The 17,886-nt window shown below is 44.7% G+C and overlaps 1 protein-coding gene across 9 annotated transcripts in view; it reads right to left on the bottom strand.

The window, feature by feature from the left end:
* The window catches only part of LOC127578983 (copine-1-like), a 71,291-nt gene that overhangs the window by 8,441 nt on the left and 44,964 nt on the right, over positions 1 to 17,886 (bottom strand). For 3 of the 9 annotated variants that reach the window (XM_052031595.1, XM_052031594.1, XM_052031597.1), the window contains 10 exons: positions 13,616 to 13,747; positions 11,849 to 12,028; positions 11,021 to 11,095; positions 9,148 to 9,219; positions 8,155 to 8,238; positions 4,548 to 4,637; positions 2,872 to 2,970; positions 1,526 to 1,612; positions 927 to 986; positions 105 to 238 (listed from right to left, as the gene is read on the bottom strand). In XM_052031595.1, coding sequence (XP_051887555.1) covers positions 105 to 238; positions 927 to 986; positions 1,526 to 1,612; positions 2,872 to 2,970; positions 4,548 to 4,637; positions 8,155 to 8,238; positions 9,148 to 9,219; positions 11,021 to 11,095; positions 11,849 to 12,028; positions 13,616 to 13,747 — 1,013 coding nt within the window. Of the gene's footprint in view, positions 1 to 104; positions 239 to 926; positions 987 to 1,525; positions 1,613 to 2,871; positions 2,971 to 3,010; positions 3,107 to 4,547; positions 4,638 to 8,154; positions 8,239 to 9,147; positions 9,220 to 9,452; positions 9,582 to 11,020; positions 11,096 to 11,848; positions 12,029 to 13,615; positions 13,748 to 17,233; positions 17,475 to 17,886 lie in introns of those variants that run through there. The other 6 variants (XM_052031592.1, XM_052031596.1, XM_052031598.1 and 3 more) reach the window with 6 other exon arrangements.

Below are 17,886 nucleotides of genomic sequence, written 5' to 3'. Positions count from 1 at the left end.
AGACGGAGTGGAGCAAATCAGCCAGAACAAAACAGGTTGCTCATTTCAACAATCAGTTGAGATCTTTGAAAATAAAATTATGGACTGGGAGAAAGAAATCTTACGTGTCATAATCCTGTACGACCTGCCCAACAGACCAGACAGCAGTCAGATATTCATTGACTCCGTTAGGGCTGATGTAATGCAGGGAGTTGGGTGAACGAGGATCTCCATTCGAGCCAGTGAAGTCTATCCCAACCTGAGAGGGGACAAAGTTGTAGAGAACATTTAATGAAAGGGAAAGAAACAAAAAAGCTGAACATTTTGCTTATCAATAAAAATAGCCCGAGCCTGTGTAGTCGTCCTAACACTCAGTATTGTGAATAAATTCAGATGTTGGAAGCGTCCAGCAGGTGAGGCAGCTTCTCTAGAAAGAGAAAGTTAACACTTCAGTCCAGTAACACTAAGTGTTTCTCTCTCCACAGATGCTGCCTGACCTGCTGAGTATTTCCAGCATCTGCTATTATAATTTTTATTTTTTGATTGGCACTCTATTGGGACTGAGCATGTAAACAGGTCACGTTACAACAGCCTCCCACATGAGCCAGTACAACTCCATGGTGCACTTTCACACTGACCAGCACAAACTGCTCAACATTCCCCCGATCGGCTCGTGAACCGACTGAAACACTATTGAAATTTGGAGCAGGAAACAAACTGCTGGAGGAACTCAGCAGGTCGAGCAGCATCTGTGGAGGCAAAGGGATGGTCGACTTTTTTGCATCAAGACCCTGCATCAGTTCTGGTATGGGTCTTGACCAGAAATGCCAACCACCCCTTTGCCTCCACAGATGCTGCTCGACCCACTGATTTCCTCCAGCAGTTTGTTTTCTGCTCCAGATCCCAGCATCCAGTCTCGATGTCCATCACTAACGAAATGTACTCACTGTGAAATTGATCTGACATCCTCCCATAACATAATCCAAGAAAGAGAAATCCGTTTCTATCTGCAAAACAAAATCAACAAGATACCAAACTCCCGATCAGAAAATGAGGGACGAGGGTAGACAGGAGAGAAGTGACTCCCTCTGGTGGGTTACTCCAGAACACACCAACCCTTCCACATAAAGGGAAGTGGAAAGCCCAAGGTCTCTCCCCAACAGCTGCAGAAAGTGGTGCTGGCAGGATGCACGTGACAGATTCCAGGACAGTTTGATGTTTTATTTTGGGGATGGGGGGGAGGGGCGAGAGCAGGGTGATCTGGGCAGTAAGGGATGAACAGCAAAGGAAATAAATGGAGTTGAGATACAAGCCAGCTGTGATCTAAATAAATGGTGGAAATGGAGAACATTGTGTCCAGTTCCTGCTTAACAGGATCAATGGACTGAATGTCCTCCTCCAGCTTCTGTAGGACAGGATCGATGGGTGGAACAACCTCATGCCTCTGAACAAAGATGGGCACTGGGATCATCACCACTTTCCAGGGCAGCCCAGGGAGGAGACACTGGTAAACGCCCCAAGGTACATCAGGAAAGCATTTTTGTACCTTACAAGATCGGACCCGGATAATGCCGGAATTCTTGTAGTTTTTCTTCTTCTTTTTCTTCTCTGGATTAATGCAGTCAAACTCAATCTTCAGGAGAAGAATAGCAGTCAGTAATACTGTTTGTTTAAAATCACTCCCCGTTGGAAGCCTTTTCCCATCTCACCCTCAAGGACTGACCATATCAATGAAAGCCCAGCCTTTGGTTTCTTGTAGTCACTCTCACCTCACCACTAACCGTTTGTGTTTGAGCAAGTCTGATGTGGTGTGGAGCTGGTAATCGTGGTGAAACCTAAACCGGGCATTGGTGACCAGGTTACTGGTAAGGAAGTTGACAGCACTATCAATGACTTCCATCACTTTGCTGCTGATTGAGTTGACTAATTGGAGGAGGGTGGGGGGTGGTATCACTGACTCTCAAAGGAATCAAGTTTTAATCAGTTAACTAGATGGGGATCTTGCTGGCAATCCTTAATTGCCCCTGAACTAGGGAGAGAGCAGTCTATGGGTCTGAGCTCACAACTCTGCCTGGGGCAAGGAAGGCTGACTTTCTTCCCCAGAAACATTAGCAAAGTAGGTGAGTTTTAAATGACAATCCAACAGTTCCATGGTTACCAGGATTCATAATTCTACATACTTGAATTTCTCAGCTGCCAGGTGGCATGTAAACTTCTGCCACTGCATCAATGGACCAGCCCCTTGATGGGAATGCACCAGAAAAAGAAAAAGCTGCATGGTCGTCGGGAGAGAACGGGGGCCTGCAACTAACTGGGGAGCTCTTTCAAAGAGCCAACAGTGCTCTCCTCCTGCACTGCATCATTTGACGATGGGTCAAAGGGATAGTTTCTGGAGTAGACTTATCCTGTGGCAGTAACATGCATTACTAAGCACACAAAATAATTCACCCCAACGGCCATTGTGGGATTCATTTTGCTCCTCAGTTTCTCTGCCATTGCCTCTTTGACCAAGACCCCATGATAAACCTCCAATACCCGTCAAAATGCAGAGTTGTGTACAGTGTCCACCAGCAGAGACCCAACCTCATTGCCCTGCCGCCCCCCCCCCCCCCCCCCCCCCACAGGATTATAGCTGGTTTGGGAGGATGTAGTGAGAGAAGCACTCACACAGGAGGAAAATACCAGAAAAAAAAAAGGGGAATGAGTTAGACAGGGAAACAGAGGCAGAAAATCCAGCAGAGGGGAGACTATAAAGCATAGTACACCTCATTTCTAATGTACAGGAATTGCAGTATCCAGGTTAAGAATCCATCAGTCCGCAGTATCAGTTTGGGGTCCGCAGTATTAGTTTCCATTTGTAGAGATTCAGGAGATATAAAAGAGAATGCTCACCGGCGTTCCAGATTCCACTTGCAGCAGTTTAGAGAAGTTAGTTTCAAAGAGGCCTATCAGATCATGAGAACCATCACCATCATAGTCAGAGCAGGTGACCTACAGGACAGGTAACAGCAATGGTTAGAGGAAGTCTCACCACTTGGTTCTGTGCTTCCAGCAGCTTACAGACAGGAACAGTTACTTCCCCTATCAGATCTGAGCCTGTGCTCTCATCCTTATCGTTACAAGCCACCTGACAAACAAACGGAGTGAATAAGTTACCACGGAATCCACCCCAACAGGGAGGCACAAAGATCCCTGGGATACAGTCCCTTTTCAGCTCCATCAACACACCCTATAGTAACACCCATCCTGTCTTGACCTGGGATACATTTACCCACATACAGAGCTCAGCATGGGGTGTTCTGGTGGGTGACTGAATATATTACTATCCATTATACAAGTCCCCACCCTTATAATATCCTGAGGAACAGCTCCCATCTCTGCTTCGTCAGGAAGCAAGGTCAGCAGTCTTCTGAGTCAATCCCCACGTGGCCATCCTTCTTATGGGTGAAGCAAACTGACTGAAAACCGATTAAGCTGTGGAAGTGCTGCAATTGAGCACATCAAATGCTCAGACATTGCATTCTCTGGCATGGGTCACTCGAATGAAGAACAAAGGCAATGAGACTGACAGGAAAACCCCAGAGGTCTGGGGCAGCATAGAAATAGTCAAGGCCAGTAGATGGAATTATGGATTAGATCCGTGAGCACGCTGGCCTTCATCAGCCAGGGCATGGAGTACAGGAGTTGGGAGGTTATGTTGCAGTTGTACAAGTCGTTGGTGAGGCCACACTTGGGAGTACTGTGGACAGTTTTGGTCACCCTGTTATAGGAAAGACATGTAAAGACATTAAACTGGAAAGAGTACAGAAAAGATGGATGGTAACAATCTTTTCCCCAGGGTAGGGGGGAAAGATTTAAAGAGGGACCTGAGGGGCAACATTTTCCCCACGCAGAGGGTGGTGAGTATACGGAACGAGCTGCCAGAGGAAGTAGCTGAAGCAGGTACAATAGTATCATTCAAGCAGCAGTTGGATAGGTACATGGAGGGGCAGGGCTTAGAGGGATATGGGCCAAATGCAGGAAATTGGGACTAGCTGGGTGGGCACAGTGGTCAGCATGGACTGGTTGGGCTGAAGGGCCTGTATTTGTGCTGTATTGCTCTATGACTATTTCATTGGAAAACCAAAAGGCTCAAGGGAGGACTTCTGATTCAATGGTGCAGGATAGCTCTGGGCCCAGGGAACCCCAACCATGGCTTCACATCACTTCAATCACTGAATATACCAGGTGGCTACAACAAGCACGAGATAAAAATAAAAATAAAAAAAACTGAAATACGGAAGAAAAACAGAAAATGCTGAAAATAGGCAGCATCTGCAGAAAGAGAAACCGAGTTCTGACAACAGGTCACAGTGCCGCCTGACCTGCTAAGTGTTTCCAGCACTTTGTTTTTATAACATACAACATCTTCAGTTGAAGTTCATCTTCCTTACCCAATTCAACCTTCACAATCATCCAATTTAAATTCCTGCATTGCTCCAGGGATTAGCTCAGAAACAGGGCTGGAATCAGAAACCCACATCTGCTTATGAAAGCAACACATACAGTACCAAAGACTCAAACTGTACCTTAATGGGCTTCTGCATATCTCCGTTACACAGAGACTGCAAGGACACAGAGAAAGGCTTCCAGTTGGGATTCAGGTTGTTCTTAATAACCTGCAGGCAGGAAATGGCAGAGGGAGAGAATATTGTTAGAACACAGACTGGTTTTTGCATTTTTTACTGCAATGCAATACAACGCAACTAAATTCCAAAATATCTCAGCACCACACACTGAGTCCATTCTGCCCATTGTGCCCGTGATAGCTTATGAGTATAGCTATTTAATCAGTGCCACTCCCCTGCACATTTCTCCTTTAATCCACTTTTGAAAGTTACTGTTGTAGCTGCTTCCATCTCGTTTCCAAACAGGTATTGCAGATCCCAGCAACCTACTGCACAAGTTCTCATATCCACTCCTGGCTCCATCCTCAATTATTAAACCTTGTCCTTCGGTTACGGACATCCCAGCCACTACAAAATGTTTGTGCTTGATTTTTCAAAACCATTGCCACTTTGAACATCTCTATCAACCCTCCCATAACTCTACTTCAAGGAGAACCACCCCAGCTTCTCCATACAACTGGTCCCTCACCGCAAGGACCATTTTAATAGATAACTGCCATACCTGTTTGTTGGTGACAGATTCTAATATTTCCCCCCACCACATTTTCTATAGAAAATCTGACCAACATCACCCTCTGCCACTAACCCTGGAACAACCTTCACGACATGGTGTGTCTACTGTGTAGTGTGACCTTCTCACTTGTACAACATCAGGCAGCCTACGGGGCCAAAGTTAACATGTTTTTAGTCAATCGCAGGGTCTGTACATTGCTGGCAAGGCTGACAGTTATTGCCCACCTAAACATAGAAACACAACAGTAGAGCACAGGAACATCGTGCCAGTGCTGACCATGCTGCCAATCTAGACTAATCCCACCTACCTGCACATGGTCTATATCCCTCACTGCCTGTTCATGTGCCTAAATGCCTCTTGAACATTGCTATTGTATCTGCTTCTACTGCTTCCCTGGCAGAGTTCCAGGCACCTACCACTCTGTAAATCTTTTAAACTTTCCCCTTAAACCCTCTAGTATTTGACATTTCCACCCTGGGAAAAAAGCCATCTACCCCATCTATGCCTCTCATAATTTCGTACACTTCTATCAGGTCGTCCCTCAGCCTCCAGAGAAAACAATCCAAGTTTAGACAACCTCTTCTTATAACTAATGCCCTCCAATCCAGGAAACAACTCAGTGAACCACTTCTATGCCCTTTCCAAAGCCTCCACATCCTTCCTGTAATGTGGCGACCTGAACGGCACATAAAACTCCAAATGTGGCCCAACCAGTTTTATACAGCTGCAATATGACTTCCTACCTTTTATACTCAATGCCCTAACTTCCTTATCATATTATCCACTTGTTTCACCACTTTCAAGGAGCTATGGTCTTGAACTCTAATCAAACGGTCTTTAAGAGACTCCCATGCATCTTTTAAAGGCCACTTATCCTCAAACAGCTGCTCCCAATCGACTTTCCCCAGTTCCTGTCTAATACAGTTGTAATTAGCTTTCCCCCCAATTTAACGCTTTAACCCATGGACCAGTCTTATCCTTATCCACAAGCATCTTAAAACATTGGGAACTGTGGTCACTGTTCCCCAAATGCTCCCTCACTGAAACTTCGATCAGCTATCAGGCTCATTCCTCAAATACAAGGACTGGAATGGCCCCATCCCTAGTTGGACTAGCCTATTGTTTTAAGAAATCCTCCTGGATGAACCTAACAAATTCTGCCCCACCCAAGTCCCTGGTTGCCCTCAAGAACGTTGCGATGACCACTTTTCTTGTACTGGTGCAGTCCTGTGTGAATGCATTCTCACGGTGCAATTTGCTCCGGTAAACCACCTTGCTTCTTATTCACTGAGAGTGGGACCAATCACCAACACTATGTACCACAAGCACCTGGGAAGTGTCTACATTACGCAGACTCTGTCCTGTATGAGAATTTAAAATAGTCTTACAACTTCCATTGTTGCCTTGGCCTGAGCTCTGGAATTTCTTTACTAAATCTCTGTCTGTTCTCCTTCAGAATCCCGTTTAAGACTTTACTTTGACTATTTGCTCCAATATTTCCTTGCATCAATGTCAAAATTTTGTTTGATTACATTCCTGCAAATGCATTTTGGGGATGATTTTATAAAATGGGAATAGTTTACCTCTTTCTCTTCCCCCAGTTCTGGCAATGCTCAAGTTCCCCTCCTTCGAACTGTGCAAATTCCAGAAGGAACTGCCACAAGGTATGCTACACTGGCTGACTATAGGCTATCTGAAATGGAAAACTCTGAGCAGTCCAAGTACGGTTGATGCTTTAGTACCCAGCCCCGAGCCCAGGATCCTGCAAAGCAAATGTGAAACACAGCATGACACTGCAAAAAAGATGTGCGAGAAGGAGATAAGAATGAAAGCTACACACCAGGAAAGACTGAAGGTGCTGAGCTGAGTGGTGCCAGTACCTGATAGACATCTCTAAAATTACCAAAAAGAGTTTCACAGAGCAGATGTAAAGACGACAGGGAGACACCTAATCTAACATTGATGAATATAAACCAACCGTGAACTCAGAAGCTGTTGAATACATGGAACTCTCAGCCACGGAGGGGTTGAGGTGAACAGTGTAGCTCCACTTAAGGGGAAGTGGGATACACACATGCAGGAGTGAGGACCACAAGGTTGTACCGTTAGATTGAAGGGAGGATGGGGGAAGCTCATGGGGTGCAAACACTGAGCGGGTGGCTGTATGGCCGATTTGTGCAGGTTCTGTGTGATGGCTGGAGCACCCTGGACCAAGCTTCATATTGGCAGAATCAGGGCAGTGGATTTCAAATTTTGGCTGAGATCAGGTCCGACTGACTCCAACTCCCTCACCTCCAAGGCTACCAATGCTCGTATGTACAAGTCTCCCAGCAGTTACATCAAGTAACTGAGAACTGAAAGTAAACCCATCCACACAGTAAGATCAGCTCAACCAGACTTCCCAGATTAGTGTAGTGTTGTAGGCTGCCAGCAACCCTCACCATCTTCACTTACACTGTACACATTGAATAAAAACCTCAATGAAACAATCAGCCCACTGCTGGTTCTACCCTTACTGTCTCCCCATCCTCCTGGAGTCCACACCCCCTCAACACCAGTCTGAAGACCTAAGTGTTAGAAAAGACCAACCAGGAGCTCCCTACATAACTGGGCTCAAGCATTCACCTGGGTGTTTCTTGTATTAAATTAAAAGCCATCCTTTAGGACAAAAATTTAACAAACTTATGAAAAGGAGACATCTGCAGGTCCATAGGGAAAGAGCACAACATGAAACTGAGCAGTTCTGTGAAAGAACTGGCATGAGCGCGATGGGCTGAGTGGCCTCTCTGGCAATCAACATTCTATCCTAAATGGAGACTGTCCCAGCAAATCAACTGATTCACACAGAAAAATAAAATTGCCATCTAGTCAGAGGTCCCCAAATTCATTTTTGCTGCAGTCTACTTGAGGGAGGCGTTTCCTCTTTGGCCACCACCAACGTCTGTGCTCCCCCACCCCATTCCCACCCCCTCTTAGATACATGAGTAACTCTACCTCTGACCGGTAGGCCAGCTGCCATTTGTCACCATCTCCTTGCCTGTAGAGCTCCACAAATGGATCAGATTTCCCCATAAAATCCTTTTAAACAAAAAGAAAAAGACTTGTTAACCAAGTACAAGCACATGTAAAACAGCTGACATCTACCCAATCCTCCTGGTGAAGGTGCTCCCGGGTCAAGAGTTCCACAGTTTAAACCCAGTTTATCTGCAAGAGAGGACAGTGTGCGAGTTGGGGGGGTGGCGGTGGTGGGAAGCTTGGGCGTTGGGAGTTCCACACAGCTGCTATCCTCGCCAGTCTAGTTGGTAGGCTTGCAAGGTGCAATTGCAAAACCTTGATAAGATGGCATCATGAAGATGGTTCATGGTTCAGACTGCAGCTGATGGTGGAGTGAGTTCACGTTTAAGGTGATATATGAAAAGTGCTGGAGGAACTCAGCGGGTCAGTCAGCATCTATGGAGGGAAATATTGTCCATTTCCCTCTATAGATGCTGGCTGACCTGCTGAGCTCCTCCAGCACGTTTTGGTGTTGCTCCAGATTTCCAGCATCTGCGGTCTCTAAAGTGATACATGCACTGATTTCATTGTATTTTTCCCATCAATGCCACTTTTAATGGTTTAGGTTTACTTTGGCTCAGGAAAGATGATTTTCTATTCCGGTATTCAGTCAGATTGAAGCACGTCAGGGGTCAAACACTGGACACAGTACAAAGTCTATGTACTCCTCACTGCACCAACTATAACTTTACACATCAGCTACTAGCTGACTTCCGAGTAAAGAATGCCCAGAATTGGAGATAGTTTTGTGCTGCAAATCCACAACCAGGAGAAATCAGATTGGGAGCCTCCAAAAAAAAAAACATGGACCACCACTTCAAATAATCATCACACTTCACATTACCCGAACCACTGTTTAACCCCTCTCCCATATAGTTCGAAGCATTGTGAAAGAAGCCCACCCACACTAACCCCTGAACCATTGCTCAGCACCTTATTTTCCAGGTTCCTGGCCTCCAGCTGAAGAGCTGCAGATCTTTTATCATTCATCTCCTCGGCTACAACCTGAACACAAGAACAGAAAAAATTCACATCAGAATTTGATTCATAAACACTCAAAGCAAGATATTCCAATGCAGTTTTCTCCAGGGAGCTATTTGGAAAATCCAAGGTCAGCGGCGAATATTCCCAGCGCAGGGACAATACAGATTAGATACAGAGTAAAGCTCCTTCTACACTGAAATGAGATTTGACAGAAGATCCTCTTAAGGTCTCAGACCTGAAACAGTAACTCTTACATAGAGATGCAGAGTCATACAACACAAAAGCGGATCCTTCAAGCCACCAGGTCCATGTCGAACACCTTGCCCATCTGGACTGATCTCATTTGCCTGCATTAGGTGTGTATCCTTCTATACCAAGTGCTTGTCTCAATGTCTCTTAAACAGTGATTGTATCCAATTACATCACTTCCTCTGGCAGTGAGTTCCAGATATCAACCACTGTGTACAAAAGAGAATTTCCCCTTCAGGTCCCCTTTAAAACTCCTTCCTCTCACCTTAAACCTCTGCCAATTGTTTCCCTACCATGGGAAATAGGCTGTATCCACCCTATCTATGCCTCATAGCTTTTTATAATTTTATATACTGTCAGGTCACCCCCCAGTCTCCTTTGCTCCAGGGAAAATAAGCCCAACCTATCCAATCTCTCCCCATAACTAAAGTGCTCCGTTTAAGGCAACATCCTGGTGAATCTCCTCTGCATTATCTCCAGCGCAGTCACATCCTTGCTATAGTTTGGTGACCACAAGTGCAGTCTAACCAGTGCTTTGTAAAGTTGCAATGTAATTTCCCAACCATTATATTCTATGCTCCAATCTATGAAGGCAAGCTTCTTCACCACCCTACCTACCCGTGTTGCCACTTTCAAGGAACTATGGACTTGAACCCCCAAGGTCCCTCTGTTCATCAACATTCCTAGTGCTCTATCATTTACTGGACATGTCCTACCCATATTTGGCTTCCCAAAATGCACAACCTCATACTTGTTGGAATCAAATTCCATCTGCCAACACTCCATCCAATCTTCCATCTAATCCATATCCTGCCATAGCCTTAGGCAACCTTCCTCGCTATCCACACTACCAACTTTTGCAATATCCACAAACTTACTAATTGTACCAACATTCACATTCATGACATTAATATTGCACAGATACTGCCAGGTTCCCAGCATTTCCTGTTAATATTCCCAATTTCTCACACCTGCAATTTGTGATTCTCCTTCTGCAGGAAGTACAGCATGGGTTCAGGTATGGAGTAAAACTCCCCCTCAATCATCCCAAAGCCTGGGGAGCATTTCCTAGATCAAAGACTTTTCACGTCCTGGATTTCTGGTTCACTTTGTGTGGAGGCCTAACTAGCTTTTATTAAATAACTTTCATAAGCTTACAAATAAACCATTCATTTTCAAACCTCCATTAACTTAAGCTGGAGTCCCTCCTTTACAGTCCCGAGTTATGGAACCACTACAGTAGAAGTTATCAACCACTGGTAAGATTAACTGGATCAATGGTTATAAAAGAGCAAAATGAAAGGAAACAGACTTCAATATATTCGACATATTGACTTTAGATACCCTACTGATTTATCTGATTCCTATTTTGTGGAAAGAATTAAAAAGTCAATAGCAACACTTCTACACAAAGCCACTTGGGTCAACTGGAACAAGTCTGAAGTCTGGAACACTGCTGACCTCGGGGAAAGACACGAAATCCACAGAACGTGAGCGAATGCGGTGTTGGGGTGGTGGGGATGAGAAGTGGCAGAGGGCTGTGGGGGTGGAACAATGCTGTAATTTTACTCACAGTGATATTCCCTTTACCAGCCAACTTTCCTTTCTTCAACTCGAGAGGTCGAGTGAATGTTTTACTCGAGACAATCTGTAAAAAAAAAATCAGGAAGATGTTTAATAGACTGGCCAACACATGAATCCTAAACTGTCCCACTCCCTCCCTACAGCTCTGCACCAATGTAACACCATTGCCATGCTCCCTCCCAATATCCCTGTATCAATCCCACTGGCACATGCTTTCAACATGGCCCTTCAAATACTTTCTGCTAAAATGACACAATGCTCTTCCCTTTTCCCGTACCTTTTGCTTTTCTCATGATCTCTTTCCTTGTTTAGTTACAATTTATAATTGACTGCCCTTTGCTTCTCACTCCCCTACCAGAAGAAAGTCTTTTCCCGTTCACCATGAAAACTCTTCTGTCATTTTAAAACCTCCTCTGGGTTTCTCTGCTCCCAAGGGAACAGTCCCAGTACTTCAGATCTCTCATCTGCTATTGTAGCATCATCTAGCAATGCCATCATTCTTACTGGTCTGCCAGAGATCATCACACAGCAGAAGTAATACATATACACGGCATGTTAACTCTCAACCCTCAGCAATAAGAGGGGAGGCCATGGTCAGCCTGGGGAAACCAGACAGGAGATAAGGAACTGACAGCAGGTGCTCCGCACATTCCAGGTGCCAAGCCCTACGCTCCCACCTGGCAGTGATGGTCACCTGGCTAACATCCAGGAAACAATCCCAGTTGGAGCTTCCTTACTGGGGAGCAGGAAGACAGAAAACAGGGCAAGGTGCCTTAAATCACCAGCAGGTAACAGCACAACACACAAAGCAAGTCACCTGTCCCAGGGTGCACTCCACTCCTCCCAGGTAGTCGTCATCGTTCAGGGCTGTGGATTTATTGTCAATATCATAAATGCCAAATTTCAGTTTCTGCACACGCTCAAAGTAATAATCCACCTCTAGCTTCTTTGCAAATTCAGGCTTCTGGCAATTTTTTACCCTCTCAGTTCGGTCTAGCTGTTGGGAGGAGAACAAAGAGTTAAGTTTTCCAAAATCTCTCAGTTTTAAAGAAGACACTTCTCAGATTTATTTTGGGTGAAAAGGGATTCAGTCAGGTCATTTCTCGACAGGGACTCTCAATTCTGGCACATACCCATAAATCTCTGTAAAAGCTCCTTTTTCTTTACAATAGGGTGACCAAACTGCAGTGTCCCAGTATGGTTTAACCAAGGTTTAATATATTTTTAATTCTATTTTCTATATTTTCTATGGATCTTATTAACCTTTTCCAAAGTGTTATTTCACACTTCTATGCATTGCAGGGGTGGGTTGGCTTCAACTGAGACCAACAGTTAGAGAAAATCTATTCGCCCTCCAAATTTCTACTAGATTTCAGCTTAGTTCATCTAGTGCCCATTTACACCCATAAAACTAGCAACAATTTCTAAAATACACACGTGCTCTAGCAGTCCCCTTCTCCTCCACGTCTGAATGAAGAAGAAAGCCCAAAGTGAATATTAGAGTATTAGGGATAGGGAATAAGGGAATATTAGAATAACTTGCATTTATACTCATCACAATCATGTTCAATGATACTTTAACACATAATGAATTGTTTTTAAACTGCAATCACTATTGATGCTTAGGAATGTACTCCAGTCAATTTACAACTCTGCACAGAACAACATTCAGTGAATTAAGACAGCAAGCAGATTGTGTCAGGAGACACAAGAGACTGCAGATGCTGGAATCTGGAGCAACAAACAATCTGTGAGAGGAACTCAGCTTGACTCAGTTCCTCCAGCAGACAGTGTGCGTCTAGTTTGGTGCAGTCGTTACCTAATCCTGATTGCCCATCTTCTGTATGCACAACACTTCCAGTTTCATCAGCAAGCTTCTCAATTATAGCTTCTACAAATACATCCAAATCATTGATGAGAATGTCAAAAGGCAAGGAGTGTAACACTAAGCCCTGTAGAACTACTGAAAATAGTCCTTCAGTCACTGAAACACTTGTTGACTAGGGATCTGCCTGGGTACAAATGTTAAACCAAAACCCAACTGCAGCCAATCCAAACCCAACCAAAACCCAAGGACTAGCATTTTTTGATACCTGACAGATGGTTGGGCCCGCAGGTCAGGTTGCAGGGCTCTACTGTAAACTATTGCCCCTTACTTCCTGTACCTGGACTAATTCTAGATCCACCTTGCCACTTTCCTTTCGATTCCATGGGTTTTAACTTTTCTGACCAGACTATAATGCAGGGCTGTTAAAATTTAAATTTTTTTTTAAATTTTTAAATTTTATTTACAGCGTGGTAACAGGCCCTTCCGGCCCAATGAGTCCGCGCCGCCCATGTTTTAAACCCAAATTCACCTACCCGTACGTCTTTGCAATGTGGGAGGAAACTGGAGCTCCCGGAGGAAACCCGAGCTCCCGGAGGAAACCCACGCAGACACGGGAGAACGTACAAACTCCTTACAGACAGCAACCGAACCCTGATTGCTGGCGCTGTAATAGCCTCGTGCTAACCGCTGCGCTACCGTGCCGCCCCTTGAAAAGCCTTGAAAAAAATCTACACAGGCTATATTAAACGACATTACCTCCACCCATTGGTCGCCAGCCCCCGTGTTTTGAAGTAAGACGCACAGTGGATCAGACTTCGAGCCAACATCTTTGTCCATCAAATTCTCACAAGAAATGGTCAACTGCACTTTGGTTACACACTGCGCCATCTGGAAAAAAGACAGTTCGGTGTACTTAGAGCATTTTCCAAACAAGTTCCCTCACTGGTCTCGTTCACTTTGTTGGCAATACACACTACTCAAGATAAAACAACCACTAGATTAAGAAGTGGATCAGGTGCATTTTTTCTATGCATATGCAGTACACAATGAACAAGGCAATTGCCTGAAAATGCCACCATCACATTATATTGTTTAGTCCTGAACTGTAGCCTCAATCATTTTGCAATCTGACAAATAATTCAGCTCTGCTCAGAGAACAAAGAAGTTTCATCTGAGAGGCAGAATAACTCAGCTCCTCCTTAATACTCCTCACTTCCAAGACACAGCAGAAACAGATTTTACAGGAGATCCACCCAACACAGCTCAAAGCTGCCAGAACCTGGTAATTCAAACGCCCCAGGGGACTGTGACTGGTTACCAACACCCAACTGTTACACAATTCTAAATAACTCTGCAACCCTTTCATGAAAGATAAAACTATTACATAGCACTTCATTTGTATACAGTACATTTGCTAAAATGTCTCCTCAGCAAAATCCAAACAATTTTGCACCTCAGCTTGCCAACATATTTTAATCACTCGCCTTATTGCACAGCCACTTATAGATCATGCTCAATACAGAAAGGCAGAACACACCATTTCAAAAACACAATAGGGCCTTCCCAGCCACCACATTACAGGTCAACCCTCAGAGAAAATGCTCCTTTCACAATTTGCCTGCTATACTCTCATTGAGAGCTCAATGCATACGGGAATAATTCAGCAGTAAAGTCAGGAAATGCCTTACTTCAAAGTATCATGGAGACCTTGCAATCTTGTAATGAATTCATCTGTACAAATTGTATGCAAGACAAGTTTCTCCACTGTACCTCAGTACAAGTGACAATAATAAACCAACACTGATCTCTCACCCAAAAGACTGGGGAATGTTACCTTTCAAGTCCAAGCTTGGTATGTTTTTGTTGTGTCAGGATTAAAGAATAGTAAGTACGGTCAGGTAAAATGCTGGGGTACAGAACTCAATAAGCTTGAGAACCTAAATGGCCTTTGCATTCCTTCTTCAAATGCAATTCAAAAGCCTGCACCAAATCTGTACAAAAGTGAACCAAACTCTGATAAACAGATTTACTAAATTATCACAATAGCAGTTTCAGTGCACGGCTCAACCATGCCCAATGTACTTCTCTCCCTGCTCTGAATCAGAAGATCGTGGGCTCAGTCCCCTCTGGAAATTTGACACAAAATCCAATCATTTTAATCACTCGCCTCGTTGCACAGCCACTTATAGATCATGCTCAATACAGATACACGCAATATGCTCCCAATGCAAAAGTGAGGGTGTATGGCATTGTCATAATGTTGTCCTTCAGAAAAGATGTTAAACGGAGGCCTTTCTACATTCTCAGGGGAATGTACAAGCATCCAAGGCAGTACTTCAATGCAAGTTCACCTCAGAGAACTGGGTCAACCATATCACTAAAACACAAAACCCAATGGTTAGTATTTTGCAATACAGGGCCCTGTAAACTGCAAAGTTTAGTTGCTTCAGTTCCCACACTGACATTTCAACAAAAGTTCACCGAATCTATTAAGTGCTGTATAAGTCCGGATGAAGGGTCTTGGCCTGAAACATCGACTGTCCATTTCGCTCCACAGATGCTGCCTGACCCACTGAGTTCCTCCAGCACTTTGTGTTGCTGTATGATTGAGCCAGTCTTCCGCTAACAAGCAGTAAAGTACAAGGCAACCTGAAGCCAGGGATGTGACCAGAGTCATCATGTGCATAGTTTGACTATTTTCATTTATCACATTTATTTTTATAGTCATAGATTTGTACAGCACAGAAACAGCCCTTTAGCCCACCACATCCATGCTGATCTTTTTGCCCATCTACACTCATCCCATTTGTGTGCATTAGGACTACACACTTCACGGCCTTGTCTATTTAAGTGTCTACCCAAAAGCCTCTTGAACATTATAATCGTGTCAGATTTCACCACCTTCCCTGGCAAAGTTCCAGATATCAACCATCCTGGACAAACAATTTCCTCTCACATCCCCTTTAAAACTCCTTCCTCTCACCTTAAACCTCTGCCCTCTCGTTTTTGATACCCCTGCCATCGGGAAAAAATTTGTCTACCTAGTCGATCTTATACACCTCTATCAGGTCACTCCTCAGCCTCCTTCGCTTGTTGGAAAACTAGCCCAACCTATCCAATCTCTCCCCATGGCTGAAGTCCTCCAATGCAGGCAACATCCTGGTAAATCTCCTCTGCACTCTAACATAACCACATACTTCTTATAGTGTGGCAACTGGAACTCACATAATACTCCAAGTATAGCAAAGTTATAACATACCTCCCAACTTTTATATTCTACGCCCTGACCTATGAAGGCAAGCATACCATATACCTTCACCGCTATCAACCCACGTTGCCATTTTCAGGGAGCTATGGACTTGGATCACCAGCTCTCGGTTCCTCACATTCCTTTGCACTTATTTACTGTTTTTGATTTCTCAAAATGCATCACCCTGCACTTGTTGGGAATAAATTCCATCTGCCAACACTCTACACAAAACTTTTTAGCTAATCTATATCCTGCTATAGTCTCAGACAACCTTAGGGTTGTCCATCTCCAGCTCCACAACTCCAGTTTTCATGTCATCCGCAGACTTGCTAATCATACGTCCCACAGGCAACTTAGACAGCAACAGGCAACATACTCCACTTGGCTGATGGGTTAGAGAGGGAAATGTGCTTCCACTGAGAGGGTTGAATGTTAACCTAATGTAGATTGTCAGCAAACCAAATCAAACTGCCTTAGACTTCAATACAAGGAAACAGATATCCAAAGCTATTTAACAATGCCACACTTTCAAGATGTCAATGCTGGCAAGAGGCATGATCCCCAATCAAGCTTCCAACTACTTCAAGAAATTGGAGCACATTTAATATCTCAGGAGTTTTCCCCCAAAAGTATTTGAAATTCTGGACAAAGCAAGAGGAAAAAAATCATCCACTGGTCATTTAGCTTTAGAATGGAATAGTGGAAGTAGTAGTTGCTCCCTTCACCACCAGTGCAGTGGCTGGGTGTGCCATCTACAAAATACACTGCAGTTATTCGCCCAGGCTACTCCGACAGCAGCTCCCAAACCGGTGACCTCCACCGCCAAGAACAAGGGCGGGTTCCCTTCTCAGCCACACACATTCCTAATTTGGAAGGTATCACCATTGATCCTGGACGGCACCCCACCCCCCCCAACCACTAACCCAACCGCACCCACAGCATGGTAGGAGTACTTTCACCACACGGACCGCAGCAGGCGGAGGCGCTCCACCTCCTCCCGAACAGAAACGGGGATGGGCACACGCGCACATTCCGGGAATTAATGAAAACTCTTTCCTCCCATGTACTGGCCACAATGTGAATGACCCCGGCTAATATCAGCGTCCAGAAACAATGGAAAATACCATTGCAGATTTTACTGAAGCCAACACGATAAATGGGTGCTGCAGAAAGTCAGGTTTGGAGCAATGGTCCTGGACCCAGAGTACGGAGCAACACCCATCCTTTACCGTGTCGCATCAGTGCCCCACCACTACCCGTCAGTGCAACAAGCCAACGCTAACAGTACATCCACCTCGCCCTCTCCGAGTTCCAGCAGCTCTCGTCGCCGTCGCCCAGCTCCAGATGGATACAATTAAAGCCCCGCCTCCTTCAATGATTGGCTAACTGTTTGAAACCCGTATAAGACATTGGACTGTATTGTTGTCAATCAAAGGTCAAACTCTCAAATCTGGTGAATGGAACCAATTTCCGCCTCGCTGGATCAGGGCGGAGACGGAGAGGAGCAAAGCACACAGATCCCTACCACCATACCACCGCTGGCTCCTAACATACTCAGGTCCCAGAGTGGACAATCGCTCTGGTAGTTTCTGTAACAGAAACCAAAACCAACAACGTGCTCTAGAGACAACCTCACCAAGTTTATAATCACATTTATAAGTGGCATCCTGGTTATACAACATTATAGTTCCATTGAAAATCATTAACTCAGAGAGCTTCATCATCAGTTTATCACCACGGCGCTCCTGACCCCACCCAATCCAAGATATCTCCTGTC

This window comes from Pristis pectinata, chromosome 16 (genome assembly GCF_009764475.1).
Source record: "Pristis pectinata isolate sPriPec2 chromosome 16, sPriPec2.1.pri, whole genome shotgun sequence".
In the NCBI taxonomy this organism is placed as follows: Eukaryota; Metazoa; Chordata; class Chondrichthyes; order Rhinopristiformes; family Pristidae; genus Pristis; species Pristis pectinata.
Note: the sequence above shows the minus strand (reverse complement) of the source record. Positions and strands in the feature narration are given on the sequence as shown.